Source organism: Lepidochelys kempii, chromosome 1 (assembly GCF_965140265.1).
Source record: "Lepidochelys kempii isolate rLepKem1 chromosome 1, rLepKem1.hap2, whole genome shotgun sequence".
Classification (NCBI taxonomy): Eukaryota; Metazoa; Chordata; order Testudines; family Cheloniidae; genus Lepidochelys; species Lepidochelys kempii.
This window is the reverse complement of record NC_133256.1, coordinates 228,497,053-228,514,272: the sequence shown is the minus strand read 5'-3', so window position 1 is coordinate 228,514,272 and position 17,220 is coordinate 228,497,053. Positions and strand designations below refer to the sequence as shown.

The 17,220-nt window shown below is 42.7% G+C and overlaps 1 protein-coding gene across 12 annotated transcripts in view; it reads right to left on the bottom strand.

Moving 5' to 3' along the window:
• Window positions 1–17,220, bottom strand: part of SCUBE1 (signal peptide, CUB domain and EGF like domain containing 1) — a 297,457-nt gene that overhangs the window by 135,281 nt on the left and 144,956 nt on the right. For 8 of the 12 annotated variants that reach the window (XM_073316746.1, XM_073316756.1, XM_073316792.1 and 5 more), the window contains one exon: window positions 2,308–2,433. The exons of 2 other annotated variants lie outside the window; for them this stretch is intronic. In XM_073316746.1, coding sequence (XP_073172847.1) covers window positions 2,308–2,433 — 126 coding nt within the window. The remainder of the gene's footprint in view (window positions 1–2,307; window positions 2,434–17,220) is intronic. 2 more of the 12 variants (XM_073316764.1, XM_073316796.1) reach the window with 1 other exon arrangement.

Here is a 17,220-nt window from a genome sequence, read left to right as displayed (position 1 = left end):
GAGGCAGGAGTTCTGTGGAAAAAAAATCTCTTTGATGGTGTAATTAAAAACTGAATCATAATGCATACACACAAGGGGCTAAATTAGGATGGCATGGGCATTTCCTAAATTTTGAATGCTTGACTTCTCAACCTCAACATTCCTTTAATATAATTTGCACACACACACACACACACACACACACAACTTGACTTGAAGCAGATTTAGGCTAATATAGATTGCTTGCAAAAATGCCATCCAATATGCTTATCCAATTCACCCAGTGTGGGGGAAATCACCTCTTGTTCTACTGCCTCTGTGCCATCCACTCCCAGTTAGCCCTAATATTAAAGGGAAGGTCAGCAGCAGGAAGGGATGTGGCATGTTCTGGTAATCCCTGATCAGCATAAATGGCCTTTAGGGGACTAATATAAGCCAGAATTCTTTAGAGCAACCCCGAGGCTGCTCTAATCTATGATGGTGCCAGAGCTAATGTAGGATGACCAAGGTGTAAATCTCTCTTTTGCAGCTCCTTGACTCAGCTGCACTTAGTGCTGAAAAAGGTGCAGCTCAGGATTCAGCCAATTCATTCAAATGATTGCAATGATGAAACTGTTACAAATATTAACATTTAAATCCTCATTACATTTCAGTATTGGACTTTCATAGAGATAAATGAGCCAGCTCATTCCTCCCAGAGTTACTGTTTCAGGTTGTCTCACTACTCATACAGATATCACTGTATTGGTCTGTTCTCAGTTTACACTCAGAAGGGCTAGAAGTAAAAAGTTATTGTAGGATTCTGAGCACATTTCTGCAGCAAATGGGGATGAGGATTCTGCAACAAATTCTGTGGCTGTTGAAGACTCAGGGCCCCTGGTTAGGGATCTAAAAAATTCACTATAACTCAAACTACATTTTGAACTCTGCAGGGTACTGAATAAATTCAGGTCTTTTGTTCATCTGAATTGTGATGTGCCTAGTAATATGAAACTGGTAGAGGCCCCAATTCTCCTATCACCATCTTCCACCGATGAAGGCTCAAATATTCCACTAGGAACATACAGATATGTGCATACAGGTAATACAAGCATAATTATTAAGTAAAGTTAATCTCCATCTTAAATTCTGATTGCACACAGTCAGCTAACAAAATGTTCACTTTTAAAACACATTTAAAACTCTACTAGAACACTATTTTTTTTTTTACTGTGTGCTCTTATTTTTCCTTAAAATATTGATAAAATGTGCATTAATCTGTGGCACTTCTCAGTGACATTCAAAGATAATCTTTTTCTTTACACTCAGAAAAATATTGCTTATCGCATTTAACGAAGGGAGGGCGCATGAAGAAAGAGGTTAAGGTGGAGCAAAGATCATGGCAAAAATATCACCCTTAAGGGGAAACCAGATGGCCCTTTTTGGCATTTTATTCCATAAAGCATTAAAGAAATGTAACAGCAATTCTTTGTCCCTTGATCCCTTCCAAAACTTCTAGTTAGGGAGGCAAGTTAAGGTATTAGTGCCTAATTGAAGGCCAACTAGAGTCAATAGAAAGACTTCCATTGACTTCAGCAGGCTGTGGATAAGGCTCTTACAGAAGGATCAATTGTCTTACCCTGTATGGAAAATCCTATGCTCCCAATTGCACTGGGTGACATGCTTGTGTTCCATCATCTAAAATATGGTATTCAAGAATGTCATGTATGATATGGCCATGTGCCTTCCTAGTAATGCCAAAGGCAGTAGTCCATGTCAATGCAACCAATACTACTGAAAACCTGTCTTTTAAATATGAAAAGTAGGTGCACTTCATTTTATGGCTCTAATGCTCAATGCCACTTCAAGAGAACATGACTGTCTTGTAAGATAGAATCTTAATGATATGCATTCATTTATAGTGGATATTTTTGCTTTCTAAATACAGTTTGAATTAAGTGCCTCTTCCCCTGCCCATCCCCTTTCCCTGCCCTCTCCCCTCAAAAACAAAACATCTTCTCCCACCTTCCCATTTCCTCTGTTCAAGACGAGAAATGGTGTTGAACTGTAAATTTCAAAGTTGGATCTGAATTGCCCTAGTATTTATTCAGGGGAGTTCAGGTTGAAGGTTTGACATTAGACCAATCTCTTTTGAGGCTGTACTCCTAAAAAAACTTTTCACCCTCCCCCAAATAAGTACTTCACAAAAAGAACACACTTTAATGGTCTTGATAGAGTCTGAATCACCTCTGGCCAAAGCCTAGCTGATTTCTTTATCTCTGGAAAATAATAGCAATGTGGAAAATAAGACATGTTGGGGCATTTGATATTTAGTCTCCATCTACCTACATTTGCAGTCCTTCTGGTTTTTGGCAAGCTCAAAGCCAGGCCTACATTCACAGGCAACCCCACCTTTGGGCGTCTCCCGGCAGATATGTGCACACCCGTGATCTTTGTTCATACAGTTCATACCCTCTGTAAAGAGAGAAAGAGAGAGAGAAAGAGAGAGAGAAAAAACACAAGTACTGAAAAAAATCCCATTGCAGATTAACTCTAATCAATTTCACAGGTCCATTGTTCCATTGTCAGCGTAATTTTTATCTTCCATCTGGAGAGTGTCCCATTAGGCAAATGAATGCTAAAGCAATAAGGGTTTAAAATCAACATATGAGCACCATAAATTACAAAACAAGCATCCACTGGGATCCATTACACCTACACTTCAGACTTATACATCACATTAATGTGGTTATTTTTGTGACTATATAATTTAAAGTTTTTAGTGACAGATTACATGAGTAGGTAAAGAAGCTGCACAGAATTTAAAAAGAAATTAGAACTATCAGAGCCCACTGGAATTTGTATCCTTGCAGCCATATGTATTTTGAACATTTAATAGAATGTAGTGAGTATTGAAACACTTAATCATTTTTGTTCCTTTCCAAGTTTATAACATTAAATGATCTACTTTTCAAGAATCTTTCATGTACTGTAAAAGCTCAAAGAAAAGAGAATACAGTTTTGCAATAAAATGGAGAGGCTGTGAAATTTACACCACAGACTGAAGTTGTGTGCGTTTACACCTATATAAATTCATGTACACCATAGAAGGCCTAGAAGGGGAAGACCTAGTAGTATAGCTCCTTTGGGATGGAGGCAGGGTACCAGGGACCAGAGCCAGTGGAGAGCCATAAGAGGTGCTGCAGGACCCTGTACTTCTTGTGGATTCCTGGGGCCAGATCCTAGTTTTTCACCACATGATGAGGGTTGCAAACCCTGCTTCCCAATGGAAGAATGCAGAAGAAATTCAGAAAGGTCAATCCCATGGAGTTTCCTGGCTCAAAGGTGGTTATCTGAACTGAATGACTAAAGCCACTGCCTTTTTTTTTCTTTTTTCTTTTTGGTAAAAAGTTTTACAATTAGAGGCCCAGGTTTTTGGGTTTTTTGGTCTGTCAAGGTTTCTGAAATTCTCAGAGAGCTATTTTTCAAGTGGTGAATCCACTAAGGATTATGTTTAGGCATTTTATATTTAGTTTTATGCATGGATATTTCTCTCTCTTTTTTATATACTATAAATCTCCTTTCATTCTCTTTCTTTGCCAGAAATTTAGTCATTCTCCAGCAAGCCCACTATTTCATCCTCTCTCTGTGTATAACATATAATGGCATACCAACCATCCTATGATGCTTAAGAGCCAGGGGACACTATGGATCAGCTTTCTTTTTATCATCCTAAGGTGCAAGCATGGGATTTTCAAAAGTCCCTATAGGTGATTTAGACTTTCAACAGGACTTGTGCTTCTAAGGGCTTATCTTCACTTTGCAGTTAACTCGAGTCCCATCCACACACCAATATCCTTAACCTGCGTGTGCTGATGCTTTTAAATCAAGGTGACCAGTGTTTCAGGGGAAACCAGCTAAACCTCAAGTGGGCACAACCTGTCAGCTGCTCACACAATCACTCTAGTGTGGATCTAAGCTACCACCACTCAAGTGCTGCTAGTCCTCCAATACCTTCACACAGTTCCCCCCCACAAGCAGAAAGGACAGACAAGTTCTCCCATGTCCTTTAAAGCCACAAATGTTGTCACCTTTATGATTCTAAAACCTTGCTAAAATACAAAATAACTTTTAGTGGAACATGCATACCGCTGGAGAGTATAATGTATGTTTTACTGTACTGTAATTACATATAGTCACATGCAAACAGAAAGTGAATAAAACATCATAAAGGAATGGTTGTTTTTCTGAATGAGCAGATATAAAAAAACCTGGGAATGGCCTTGATGAAGTGTTTGAGGCAATTTAAAATCTCTTTCCCCCACACTTCCCCAACAAAGGATTTCAGACACAATGTGTCTGACAAACTGCATTCCTACACACTACCCTCTGGTCAGAAAAGGATCTAGGAAAGATAACACATGCCTGATTGAATCACTTTGCTAAGGAAATGAGGAGGAATTAGACAGATGACAGTAGATATTTAATAGCACAGAAGCCTAATGAAGCAAGTGATTATCAGTATTTGCTCTAAGTTACTGAATATCTGCCATTCTTAAAAATCACATTGGGAAGAGCTGAATTGTATATTGCTGGGAATGTACAGGAAAATCTAAGATTAGGATTAATTGCAATTTGTGAACAAAGTGAGATTCAAGGGAGAATTTTATCCAAGAATTAGTGTATATTACTAGAGCATTCAAGGTATTATATTCACTGCATACCAGTAGTTTGTGAACCACTGGAGATATATGAAGCATTTGCTGGGTTTTTGCCGAGTTGATTGTTCACACGGTGCTGGCTCTTTTAGTTTAGGTAGCTAAATCATATTGAACAAAGCTAAAAATACACTAAATACTTTCCTAAAATTAGTTTATCAGTTAGTTGCCACTGGGATGTATGATTGCAAATAGCAGTGGAGATTGTCCAGGCAATTGATTCATGAGTTACTCTCTTCACTAAGATCTGGTCCAAGCTGTGGAAAAGGTTTGAACTAAAAATATATTAATCACTTTCAAAATATTATGTTTCCATACAGAAAGTGAATGATATGTGCCATGAACGGGAGATAAGTCGGCCCATATGGCCATCTCTCTATTATGTTGTGATGGACAACAAAGGTTGAGATCCCCACCCCAGGAACTATATTTTTGTGTTGGATTTAAAGTTTAGCAGCCACCTGACCTGCAGAGTTTATTTGTATTTAAGGGCCAGATTGGGAGAGGTTCTGGCTCACTGCACAAGGACATGGAAGAAGCCTCCCGCACCTTAGAGAGCTCCTTAAGGGCTTTTGGGAGCAGACGCATTGTTTGCTCTGACTTCCCTTGACAACCAGGGAACAGGTTGCCCAAAATAGGAGGAGGAGGAGGAACAGCGAGAAGGTGAGGCCTTGATTCCAGCCACTTCTCTGCACTGGCCTGTATGAATCCTAATGGATGGAGTGAATTGCTCCGCCCCACACACAAAGAGCAGCACTGGCAGAAATCGTGCTGAGCTGCTCTGCACCACCTCCTACATCAAGCTGTAGAACAGCTGCCACAATCTAGCCCTAAGACTTTAGTTTAGGAGACGGAAAGAAACAGGAAAATAGTCATTAAGGAGCAAATCATGATCCCAATGAAGTCAAACGGGAGTTTGCCATTGAATTTAATAAGGCCAAGATTTTATCCTTAATCATCGTAGGCCAAACTGAAGTCAGTGGAAGTGCACTAGCATAAATGAGATCACAGTATGGTCTGATGTGTTGCTCCTTCCTACAACTGAAAAATATATTGTAGAAACGTGGAAGGAATAGAGATAGGAAATACCAAATTAATCCTTCTAGTCCATTTTCCAGCCAATGCAGGATTATACCTACAGTAGTTTTTCTCCAGTCCAGTTTTAAATATCAAAAACAACCAATGGAGCTTTCACTGCTTCCCAACACATTTGCAGGCTTTGTGCCTTTTCCTTGCTTGTATGCAACTTCTCCACTCTGGTTTCGATCATGAAGAGCTGCTTCTTGTTGCTTTTGTTGATTTTTGCAGTGATTTGTGTGTACCAGCTTCCAGAATTTATGAGATCACAGGTCAACTGAAAGGTCACAGTTCACAAGTCAAGTGAAAGACTAAATGCAGATGAAAGAGAATAGTCTGCACACCAAAAGGGCTTCACTTTATTCTCCTATCACTAAAAGGTCCCAGTACTGGAAGGTTCTAGACTTTTCCCTGTCACCTGTAAAATAAAACAATACCTTATTTTCATGTGTGTGTCTTTATTCAGTATAGCTGTTAAATAACTCTACCTGCTGTCTGCCTACAAAATGTATGACATGGTCATTATTTTTCCTGTAAAAGAAAGAAACACCTTTTAGTACAGTGATATACTGCATTAATAAGTAAAATCAACTACATGTGTCCTTCTTCTGAAATTTATATACATAAGGTAAATTCAGAAAAGTAACGAGACACGACCATGACCGATGATGGCTTCTACAAATTTCAACAAGAATTTCAGGGCAAATGTGCTGCTGGTAATGAGAACAGTATCTCCCAATCAACATTTCTGATTCTAGGAATTTCCAGTACTCCAGGTAAGTGTGTACTTAGCGGACTGGAACATAAATGTGGAGCCTGTGCTTTTTGGCAATGTTGGTGGGTAGCAGAATTGTGCTTTTGGTGGATAAAAATGTTGTAATTTAATTTTAAATGTATCTGTTATTAGTATTTTAATCCTGACCTGAGACACCATCACTACCGCACTTCTAGATTTTCCCTGACTTTCAATCATGTCCCTTTGTTTCTATACAGTGGTAGAGGTTGTGATATGAGCTAAAACCTACACAGACACTACCATACTCATTTATGTCTCTGAGATAGAAAAGATTTGGATTTGAGCCTAGAAGTGAGAGGCTAGTGCAGAGGTGAGCAAATAATGGCCCGTGGCCCACATCCGGCCCAGGGGACCGTCCTAACTGGCCCCTGAGCTCCCGGCCGGGGACCCCGGCCCCTCCCCTGCAGCCACGCCGCCATGTGGACGGTGCTCTGGCCTGCCTCTCCTGTTGGGCAGTGCAGCGGCGTGGCTGGCTCCGGCATGGTAAAGGGGCGGGGAGTGCGGGGGTGGGGGGGAGGGTTGGATAAGGGGCAGGGGATCCCGAGGGGCAGTCAGGGGACAGGGAGCAGGGGGAGTAGGATAGGGGGTGGGGTCCCGGGGGGGGCGGTTGGGGCGGGGGTGTGGATAGGAGTCGTGGCTGTCAGGGGACGAGGGTGGGGGGTGGGATTGGATAGGAGGTGGGAGTCCTGGGAGGGGGCAGTCAGGGGTCAAGGAGGGGGGGAGGGGTTGGATGGGTTGGCGGTTCTGAGGGAGGGGGAAAGTGGGAGGCGGTGGATAGGGGGCAGGGGCCAGGCTGTTTGGGGAGGCACAGCCTTTCCTACCCGGCCCTCCATACAGTTGCACAACCCCCATGTGGCCCTCAGGCCAAAAAGTTTGCCCACCCCTGGGCTAGTGTGTTAATCCACACTGCCATTTAGGGCATGTCTACACAACAATTCAACATCTGCGGCTGGCCCAGGTCAGCTGGGATCACAGGGCTCTGGCTTTGGCACTGTAAAATTGTTGTGCCGATGTTCGGGCTCAGCTGGAGCCTGAGTTCTGGGACCCCATAAGGAGGGAGGGTCCCAGAGCCTGGGCTACAGCGCAAGCCCAAACATCTACCCGATCCTACTGACCAGGGCCAGCTGCGGCCCACGCTGCAGGTCTCTTATTCCTCTGTAGGCGCACCCTTAATTATCACAGATCTCTTAACAGCACTATTGCACCAAATGTAAGGCTGATACAATGATCTTTCCATTGTACTACCCCACAAAAATATTGTTAGGTCACTGGCCTTGAAAATGATTAAACCACTCACTGTGACACTCATGTACTGGTCAACTTTTATTTTCATTCACACTCCCTCTTCTTCTTCCTTGCCACTTCCCTACTATGGTCAATGACTTATTTAGCCTTCTTCCAAAATTTGTGATTGCACACCAGGATGTCATGCAGATTGGTCTCTCTGAGGTCCCCTGGTGCAACAAGGTCTTTGGCCTCTCCCTTGTGATCTTCCATCCACAATCAGTGCAAGAGCATCCTACCAGTATAGCTCTTTGGATTTGCCTGCATGAATGTTGCCTTCCTGTCATCACCTTATTAAAGGAGTTCTGCAATGGTTTCACTTCATATTTCATCCTGTATATTCTCACTTGTCTGTCTGCTAACTCCATGGTTTCACCTACTCAGTTATTTTTTGTATGCTGCTTTTCCTTATTCCTAGATAAATCATTCCGATTCAAACACTGACAACTGCATTTTAAAATTCTGCCATAAGAAAGACTGCATAGAATATTGACTATAATGCAGTATCCTGTTCCATGGTAAAGTAGACTATCAGGGCCAATGGGCTTGCATGGAACTGTTGGAATTGAATAATCTGAGCCTCTTTCTCTTTTTATCTAATTAACTTTAGTACCAAGAAAGACAAAAAACTCAATCATGCATTATATTAAAGTTACGTCCATAAATAGCTGTTACAAACAAGTTACATACATGAGTAGTATGTGTTATCGGAGGTTATAAGCACATCAATACAAGATCTTGAAGACGGGGATAAAACAGGATTATAAGCAAAATCACTGGCTTTGTAACTTTGGACTTTGTAACAATCTATAGCAATTGACTAACCATGTATTAAAATAACTATTAATAATTTATTAACCATTAGAAGCTACTTATAAATGTATCCTTAATATAAAGTATAACCAAAACCATCATGGCACTAATGCTGGTTGACATTTTATTTTGTTGTATTTATTTATTTATTTTGCTACTTGTTTCCCAGTTATGCCATTTCATGTTGGTAATGACCTCAGTCTGGGCAGGGGATCCATGTGTGGCTGGCTTTGAAACGGTTACTAATGATAATTAGTAGATTTAGAAGATTGCTGAAAAAAAAAGTTACCCAGTTTTGGCTTTCTGGTTAGGATCAAGTATTTTGTATTGGTTTAATACCAGATACTTCATGGCCCTGATAGCAACTAGGGGCCAGATCCTCACTAGGCACCTGAAGCCAAGTTTTAGGCACCACTGCAATCCACAAAATCCCTGCTTGGCTGACGCCAAAGCTATAGGTGCCTAAACTCACTAACAGCACCCAAAGTTTTGCTGTAAAATTTCCCTAGGTGCCTAAGTTCCTGCCTCTGGGTATGCACACCAGTGCCCCAGGCCAGTGTCCCACTCCTATGTCCTGCCTATGCGTCAGCTTTCACATCAGCTGAAGACAAGCGCCTCTCTGTCTATCTTAACTGTGGGGCCTGATATGGTTTGGTGCTGAGAACATGCCTAACTCAACACAAAATGGCCAGGTAGATTGGGGGCCTCCCTTATAACCTTTAGCTCAGCAGTTAAAGCACTCAGCCAGGAGGTGGGAGACCCCAGTTCAATTTCCTGCTTTGCCTGATGAGAAGGGATCTTCAATTGTTCAAGTGAATGCTGTAGCCACTGGACTCTGGGATATTCTGATGTGGATACCCTGAATCTTTCCTGTTGAAGCCATTCCACCTTAATTAAATAGCAATTGGGCCAGAGACTGAGTGAGAATCATGCTATAGTCCAGTGGGTGGGGCACTCACCTGAGAGGACGGAAACTCCTCTTTTCAAATCCCTTTTTCATATCAGGCAGCAAGGGAAATTGAACTGGATCTCATATCCTGGATGAGGAACCCTAATCACTGGGCTAAAGGAGATAAGGGAGGCAGCCTCCTCCATTTTGTGTGGGTAAGCAGGCACCTAAGCCGTTCTCACAAGGAACAGCTTAAGCGCCTAAGCTGCCTGATTCTAGGAGAGGGGGGTCCTGGCTGTGAATTGCTAGCAGAAACAGGTGCCTCCCCACAGCCCAGATTTAGACACCAAACTTCACAAAGGGGTGAGGTTTAGGACACACACCTCTTGTCAGCATCTCTGACTGGCTAGTTTAAGCAGTGAGCTGCCCTAGTGAGCTGGCTTTTGTGGATCTCATTCTCAGGCACTTGTCTCTTCCCATTCATTGTGTAGATAGCATTAGTGCATAACTCATGCTTTTGTGGATTCCAGTAATTTTCAAGGTACCTAAAAGTTAGGTGTCCCTTTGTGTATCCAGACCTAGATATTTATTTCATCTATTACCTCTGTGACCTATTAGGTTTTTACTCTTATATTCCTAAATATTAGATGGTGTCCAAAACAAAAACATTTCTAAAAAGCTCGTCATTCTTGGTTAGTTTTCCAGTGAGGAGTACCAGAAGAAGGGTGGGTAGGGGGAAGGGGAGATTGAGGGTGCTGGGGGGGAGGTCTACACATATCATGAACACTGTGAAAGAATTTAATAAAGTTCCTGGGGTTCCTGGAGTTGGGGGAACAAATCAAATCAATCCAGGAACACTGACTAGTGAGTATTTTTCAAGAAAGCTTGTCATGCAGACTCCTATATCATGAATGAAAATATACTTACATGAGCATAAACAAGCAGAACAAGTAATTGAATATACAAAATACACAGCTGCAGGTCCAAAATGATTAATGGAATATGGATCTGTTTATTCATGTTGTGAATTTAATTGCTTTTTTGGGGGGCACCCAACTGACCATCCACCTGTTTGACACACTCAACTCAAGAACCTATTATTGAAAATTTGTGCTTAATATTTTCAACCTGAAAATGATGCCCTGAAACAAAACCAACAACTAACCAAACAACAAAATGTCAAAAGACCTATGGTGAAATCCTGTCCCTACTAAAGTCGATGGCAAAACTCTCATAGATTTCAATGGGGCCTGCATTTCATCCCTAATATTTGAGCCATGTAATTTGTTCAGCTCTCCTGGACCCTTCCTTCCCATTTATAAGGGCTTGATTCTGACTGGTGAAGAGCATCTGCAAATCCCATTGTGATCAATGGGATACTTGGGTGTGCTCATCACAAACCAGGATCAGGCCCTGTGTGAGGAAACAAAGGAACACATGGTTTGTTTGTTTGGCAGAAAAGAACAAAGGAGGAATCTAGTTGATTACGCAGGGCCAGCTGACTTCCATTTGATGATCATGACATGATGGGTAATACATCAGGTATAATGCAGCCATTTGAACAGATAAATAGAACTAAATGAGAAATGTTGTGTCAGTATACTAAGAACTATTTAACTATTTCATGCTCTAATATTTTCTTGCATTGTTAGTCAAATCAGTGGGTTCTTTTTCCTTCAAGATTCTCTGAATAAGTTGATTTGTTCCATCTAAAGCTTTTAAAAAAGCTCTACTTGGTTCAGTCAATATATCTACTCAGGGTATGTCTACACTACCCGCTGGATCGGCGGGCAGTGATCGATCCAGTGGGGATCGATTTATCGCGTCCAGTCTAGATGCGATAAATCGACCCCCGAGCACTCTCCCAGTGACTCCTGTACTCCAGCTCCACGAGAGGCGCAGGCGGAGTTGATGGGTGAGCGGCAGCAGCCGACTCACCGCAGTGAAGACACCACGGTAAGTCAATCTAAGTACGTCAACTTCAGCTATGTTATTCACACAGCTGAAGTTGTGTAACTTAGATCAATTCCCCCCGCAGTGTAGACCAAAGCTCAGTTGCAAGGTTTAAAAAAATTATAGAGCAAATGGACTTAAGGAAATACAATCCATCATCACAAAATAGTATAAATCCTGGACATCATACAGGAAAAAAATGGCTTGCACATTACAAAACAAACACATACAAGTTTGTTTAGCAATTACATGTTTAGAAATAAAACATGCTTAGGGTTATCTTCTTCAGCAGACAAGATTGTGGTCTTATGCTTGACAGGATGCTCCTGATCTGAGTGGCAGCCAGAAAAACCACATCTGTCAGCAAGCCATGAAGACAGGTTCTGTCTCAAGATTTAAAAATAGGCATGTGTCAAAAAATACAACTTCATCTTGTCAGCACAAAAGGCAAAGATTTGCAATTCTGCAAAGGTACTGTAGCTGGGGGTGGGGGGAGGGTAAAATAAAATGCAATTTTAAGGATCTTAGAATGCTAAGCATGACTGAGCAAATCCCATTCCGCAGAAAAACAGGTCGGGAAAGGAAACAGGTTCATATCCTCCCACATAAATGAAGGCGACCCCCTTGGGGATCAAGGCCACAGGTTAGCAATGTCTGACTGCACAGGTTCCAATTCAAGCCAATTCAGCAGTGACTTATCACCAGGTGATGGCTGTTGGCAATCTCAGACCAGTTCTCACACCACAATACTGCTAGGAGTTGGTGCCAACTGACACCCTTATCAGTAGTCTTAGTAGAGAGATCTAGTACTGAATTACCCTCTCACACATAGATGTAGTCCATCCAGAGGCAAATTTACCACGGTAGTGCCGGGAAGCTAGGACTGCTGCTGCCAACACTATACCTATTCTGTGAATAAATAGCTGAGTCTCTGGGGCTGCCTATTTGGCACCTTCCAGGAGCGCTAGGCTCACATAAAGAGATTGAAAATAAAATATGGAAACAAACCCCAGAACGGCTGGCTGACTTACGCTACTCTTGTTTAATCTTTAGATTGCAACTTGGTGACCACTCCTTACATGTGATAGCAAGGAGACAAAATGTTTCGCAGGTTATGCACTGTGGGGATTCATTGCTATGTTACTCCACACAAAGGAGGGCTGTAAAGAGAAGTGTCCCAGGATGGGAGAGAAGAAGGACTGTGGGAGAGGTCTGGGGGAGGAATCCAGTTTCTATGTTTGAAAATTTCCCACCCAACTCCTTCCTGATGCGCTGGAGGAGCTGAAGCACCAATGCCTTGGAACATGGTCATGTGGCTCCCTACAGTCCTGTTGCCTTGGCTTCTCAGTACACAAAGCCACAGCACCGTTGGGAGCCATTCGAACTCCAATTGCTGGATGACGCACAGTATTCACAACAAGGCCCAAGGTGCCTCAGGATGGGTACCAAAATCAGGGGTTACTTTTGAAAATTTTATCCTTTGGGTCTAATATCTCAGGCACCTTTGGAAATAGAAAAAGGAGTATCTCTTACTAGGGACCTGGGAACCCTGCCTGCTCTCTCTTTTTCAAAAGGTCTTCTGTACTTATTTCTTATCCTGGAAGACTGCGACATATCAGACATAGAGGAGTTTGGAAAATAGCTTTTTTCCTCCAGTAGGGAAAATTTCACCATTCCATCAAAAAATCATCTCCACCCCCTAAAATGAATCATTTTTAGTTTTCCAATGAAAAAAATGAATTATTTTTTAAGGAAAGTAGACAGTGGCCACAAACATTTTCATTTAGTTGAAATCCCAATTTTCTGTTAAAAAAAAAAGTTTGAAAGGAGAAATTTCAACCAGCCCTAATAAAACTTTAAATCATGACAATCTGATTTGTTTAACAAAAAGGGGAGAGAGATTTTTTTTTTTAAAGAAGAGAGTTCTGTGTTATAATTTCTCTCTCCCTCTGAGGCCTGTACAGCTGGAGTCATGAGACTAAGGCAGCCTTGCTTTGCAGGCAGAGAAATGTGAAAAATAATTCCAATAAAATATTTTAAACCTCAAATATTTCTGGAATAGTTTTTCAGTAAGATAGGTTACACACCCAAAATACATGATACTGCGGTGTGGTATAAATGTTTTAACAGCACTTGCTTGGGATGACCTCCATAACTTATCCCGAACTCACGCCAGTAAAACTTTTATGCCACCTGTCATCATGTAAAAATATATAGTGTGTCTGTGCATAATCAGCACCTTTGAAAACAGGGCTACTTAGTTAGGATCCTTACTCTCAGTCTTGCTTATTTGAATAAGCTGTGAGGCAAATATTTTTTGCAATACAACAGGTTAAAGGAGATTTCTTATTTTAGTTCTTGTTTAGCTTTAACTGACACCGGTTATCACTAATGGAGCCACAAGGGACAGCTGTGGATTGGGAGTGTGCATTTCTCTGTAAATTATTAATGGAAGAGCTATCTTAGCAACATCTGTGTTGCACCGAGAACTTACTCATAATGCATGTCTACTTCTGTAGACAAGAAAACTTCTCCCAGGGCTTTGACTTGCAGATATTCCCTACTAAGGCGTTACATTACCCAAGTCAAACAGTCTCCTATGACCGTACAAATCTATTCCTCAAAAAACTGACTTTAGTGATGTTGTTTCTATGAGATTATTTTTGTATAATAAACAAATACCAAAAGACATTTCTAAGTACTTTGTGTTGATGGCTAGTGAAAGTTTAATAGATGCCATAGATTTTTTCCAAGTTTCCTTTTACATCAACAGCATGAAAAGACATGCCACAAGACACATACATCCTAAGACTAAATTATAGAGAATGTGGATAAGTAACTTACAAATGTGGTGTTGCTTTAGAAAACACCAAGGCTATCCATTGTCCTATGGGTAATGTAGAGCAGAGGCCAAATCGAACCAACTTCTTCCCCCGCAAACTCAAGGGGCTGAAATGGGACCAAGATCTAAGCTTAAACCAGCCTTTAGCCTTGTTTTTTGCAAAACAAACCCCTGACTGCTCAGCTCAAGAAAACCAGCCTTAATTTTGCCTAATTTACAAACCCATGCACGGGCAGCCAGTATCTGGCTGGTGATGGGGATTGGGAGGACAATTCAGTGGCAAAGAAGGAAGGAAGTTGTCCCTTTTAGAAATCTTTCTTGGTCAATAGGTTATCTGTCTCAACCAAAACAAGAGTCACTTTAGCTTTGGTGGCTGAGATACTTCATGGCTTTACAAAGAAGCAAAGGAACTAGTGTCCCACAAATCAGACTTCTTTTTTCTCATGCTCCATTTTGTATCTGCAGTGCCACTCATTTTAATCTGCTTTTGTAATGCCAGATATTTCTGGCGATGGGGAAAGGGAATCTCTTCCTCACTAGGGAAGCAAGAAGTAAACAGACTGAATCTTGGAATCTTGGACAAAATATACCCCTTTAGAGAAGGCCAGCACAACGATGAATTTCACTCCTTGGGTTCAAGATTCATGTGAATGATAGCAAGGGCAGAGGCATTACACTCTCCAAAGAGAGTGAGTCTAGATCCGGTGGGAACATGGCCAGTCCCTCATTCTTTCCCTGCTGATTGACTGACAGCAGTGGGGGAGGGAGGGGGGGAAGGTGGGGAGAGAGAGAGGGAAGGGCATGTAGATCCATTGAGAGAAATTTGGGGGCCTAGTACATCATGTTTGCTGGAGCCCCACTCCCTCTCAGTTTTAATACCAGTTACAGACTTTTAGGGGGCGGGGGTGGCTGGGGAGGGCAGCTCAGGATTCTGGTACAATTGTCTCTCTTTCCCTTCCTCTCATCAGCCTGCATGCTGCATCTTCTAAATTTGCATCTCTCCAACACTGCCTCAGCATCATTCTGCCTCTTTCAAGATTTTGGAAGCAGAATGTCCCTAGCAAATGTCACTCAGGCAATGTCCCTTCAACCCCCCAATCTTCCCTCAGCTACAAGAAATGCTCCAACACTGGTATTTATCACTATGGGGAATTGGTGTACATAGCTCTAATATGGGGATGTGCAACCGACCAAAGTACCCCTTACAAATGCAGCAGTTGAAAACTCTTCAAGAATGTTTAAGGTAGGACCCAAGTCTCTTCCTCTCCCCATACAGAACATCATAAGGCTGGGTCAGATCCTCAGCTACAGTCAAAGAACACACAGCATAAGTTGTGAATGCATGTGCACACACAGGGCTGCCTCTCCTTTTTCTGGATAGGTGTTCCACCTCTGCTCTGCCCCAAGGCCCCGCTCCCACTTCCCCCCTTCTCCCAAGGCCCCACCCTCACTGCATCTCTTCTCATCCCAAGGCCCCGCGCTCACTCCACCTTTTCCCACTCCTGTTCCTGCGCTCCACCCTCTCCCCTAAGTGCACCCTACCCTCACTCTGCCTCTTTCTGCCCCCCCAGCACTGCCCGCTGCCAAACAGCTGATTGGTGGGGCCTGCTGAATAGCAGATTGGCGGGTAACTGGTGGGTGCTGAGCACCCATTTTTTTCTCCCATGGGTGCTCCGGGGCTGGAGCACCCATAGAGTTGGCACCTCTAGAGCAACAAGAGTGATGTAGTGGTGGGAGTTTGCTATAGACCACCGGACCAGGGGGATGAGGTGGATGAGGCTTTCTTCCGGCAGCTCGCAGAAGCTACTAGATCGCACGCCCTGGTTCTCATGGGTGACTTTAATTTTCCTGATATCTGCTGGGAGAGCAATATAGCGGTGCATAGACAATCCAGGAAGTTTTTGGAAAGCGTAGGGGACAATTTCCTGGTGCAAGTGCTAGAGGAGCCAACTAGGGGGGGAGCTTTTCTTGACCTGCTGCTCACAAACCGGGAAGAATTAGTGGGGGAAGCAAAAGTGGATGGGAATCTGGGAGGCAGTGACCATGAGTTGGTTGAGTTCAGGATCCTGACACAGGGAAGAAAGGTAAGCAGCAGGATACGGACCCCGGACTTCAGGAAAACAGACTTCAACTCCCTCAGGGAACAGATGGGTAGGATCCCCTGGGGGACTAACATGAAGGGGAAAGGAGTCCAGGAGAGCTGGCTGTACTTCAAGGAATCCCTGTTGAGGTTACAGGGACAAACCATCCCGATGTGTCGAAAGAATAGTAAATATGGCAGGCGACCAGCTTGGCTTAACGGTGAAATCCTAGCGGATCTTAAACATAAAAAAGAAGCTTACAAGAAGTGGAAGGTTGGACATATGACCAGGGAAGAGTATAAAAATATTGCTCGGGCATGTAGGAATGAAATCAGGAGGGCCAAATCGCACCTGGAGCTGCAGCTAGCAAGAGATGTCAAGAGTAACAAGAAGGGTTTCTTCAGGTATGTTGGCAACAAGAAGAAAGCCAAGGAAAGTGTGGGCCCCTTAATGAATGAGGGAGGCAACCTAGTGACAGAGGATGTTGAAAAAGCTAATGTACTCAATGCTTTTTTTGCCTCTGTCTTCACGAACAAGGTCAGCTCCCAGACTGCTGTGCTGGGCATCACAACATGGGGAATAGATGGCCAGCCCTCTGTGGAGAAAGAGGTGATTAGGGACTATTTAGAAAAGCTGGACGTGCACAAGTCCATGGGGCCGGATGAGTTGCATCCGAGAGTGCTAAAGGAATTGGCGGCTGTGATTGCAGAGCCATTGGCCATTATGTTTGAAAACTGGTGGCGAATGGGGGAAATCCCGGATGACTGGAAAAAGGCTAATGTAGTGCCAATCTTTAAAAAAGGGAAGAA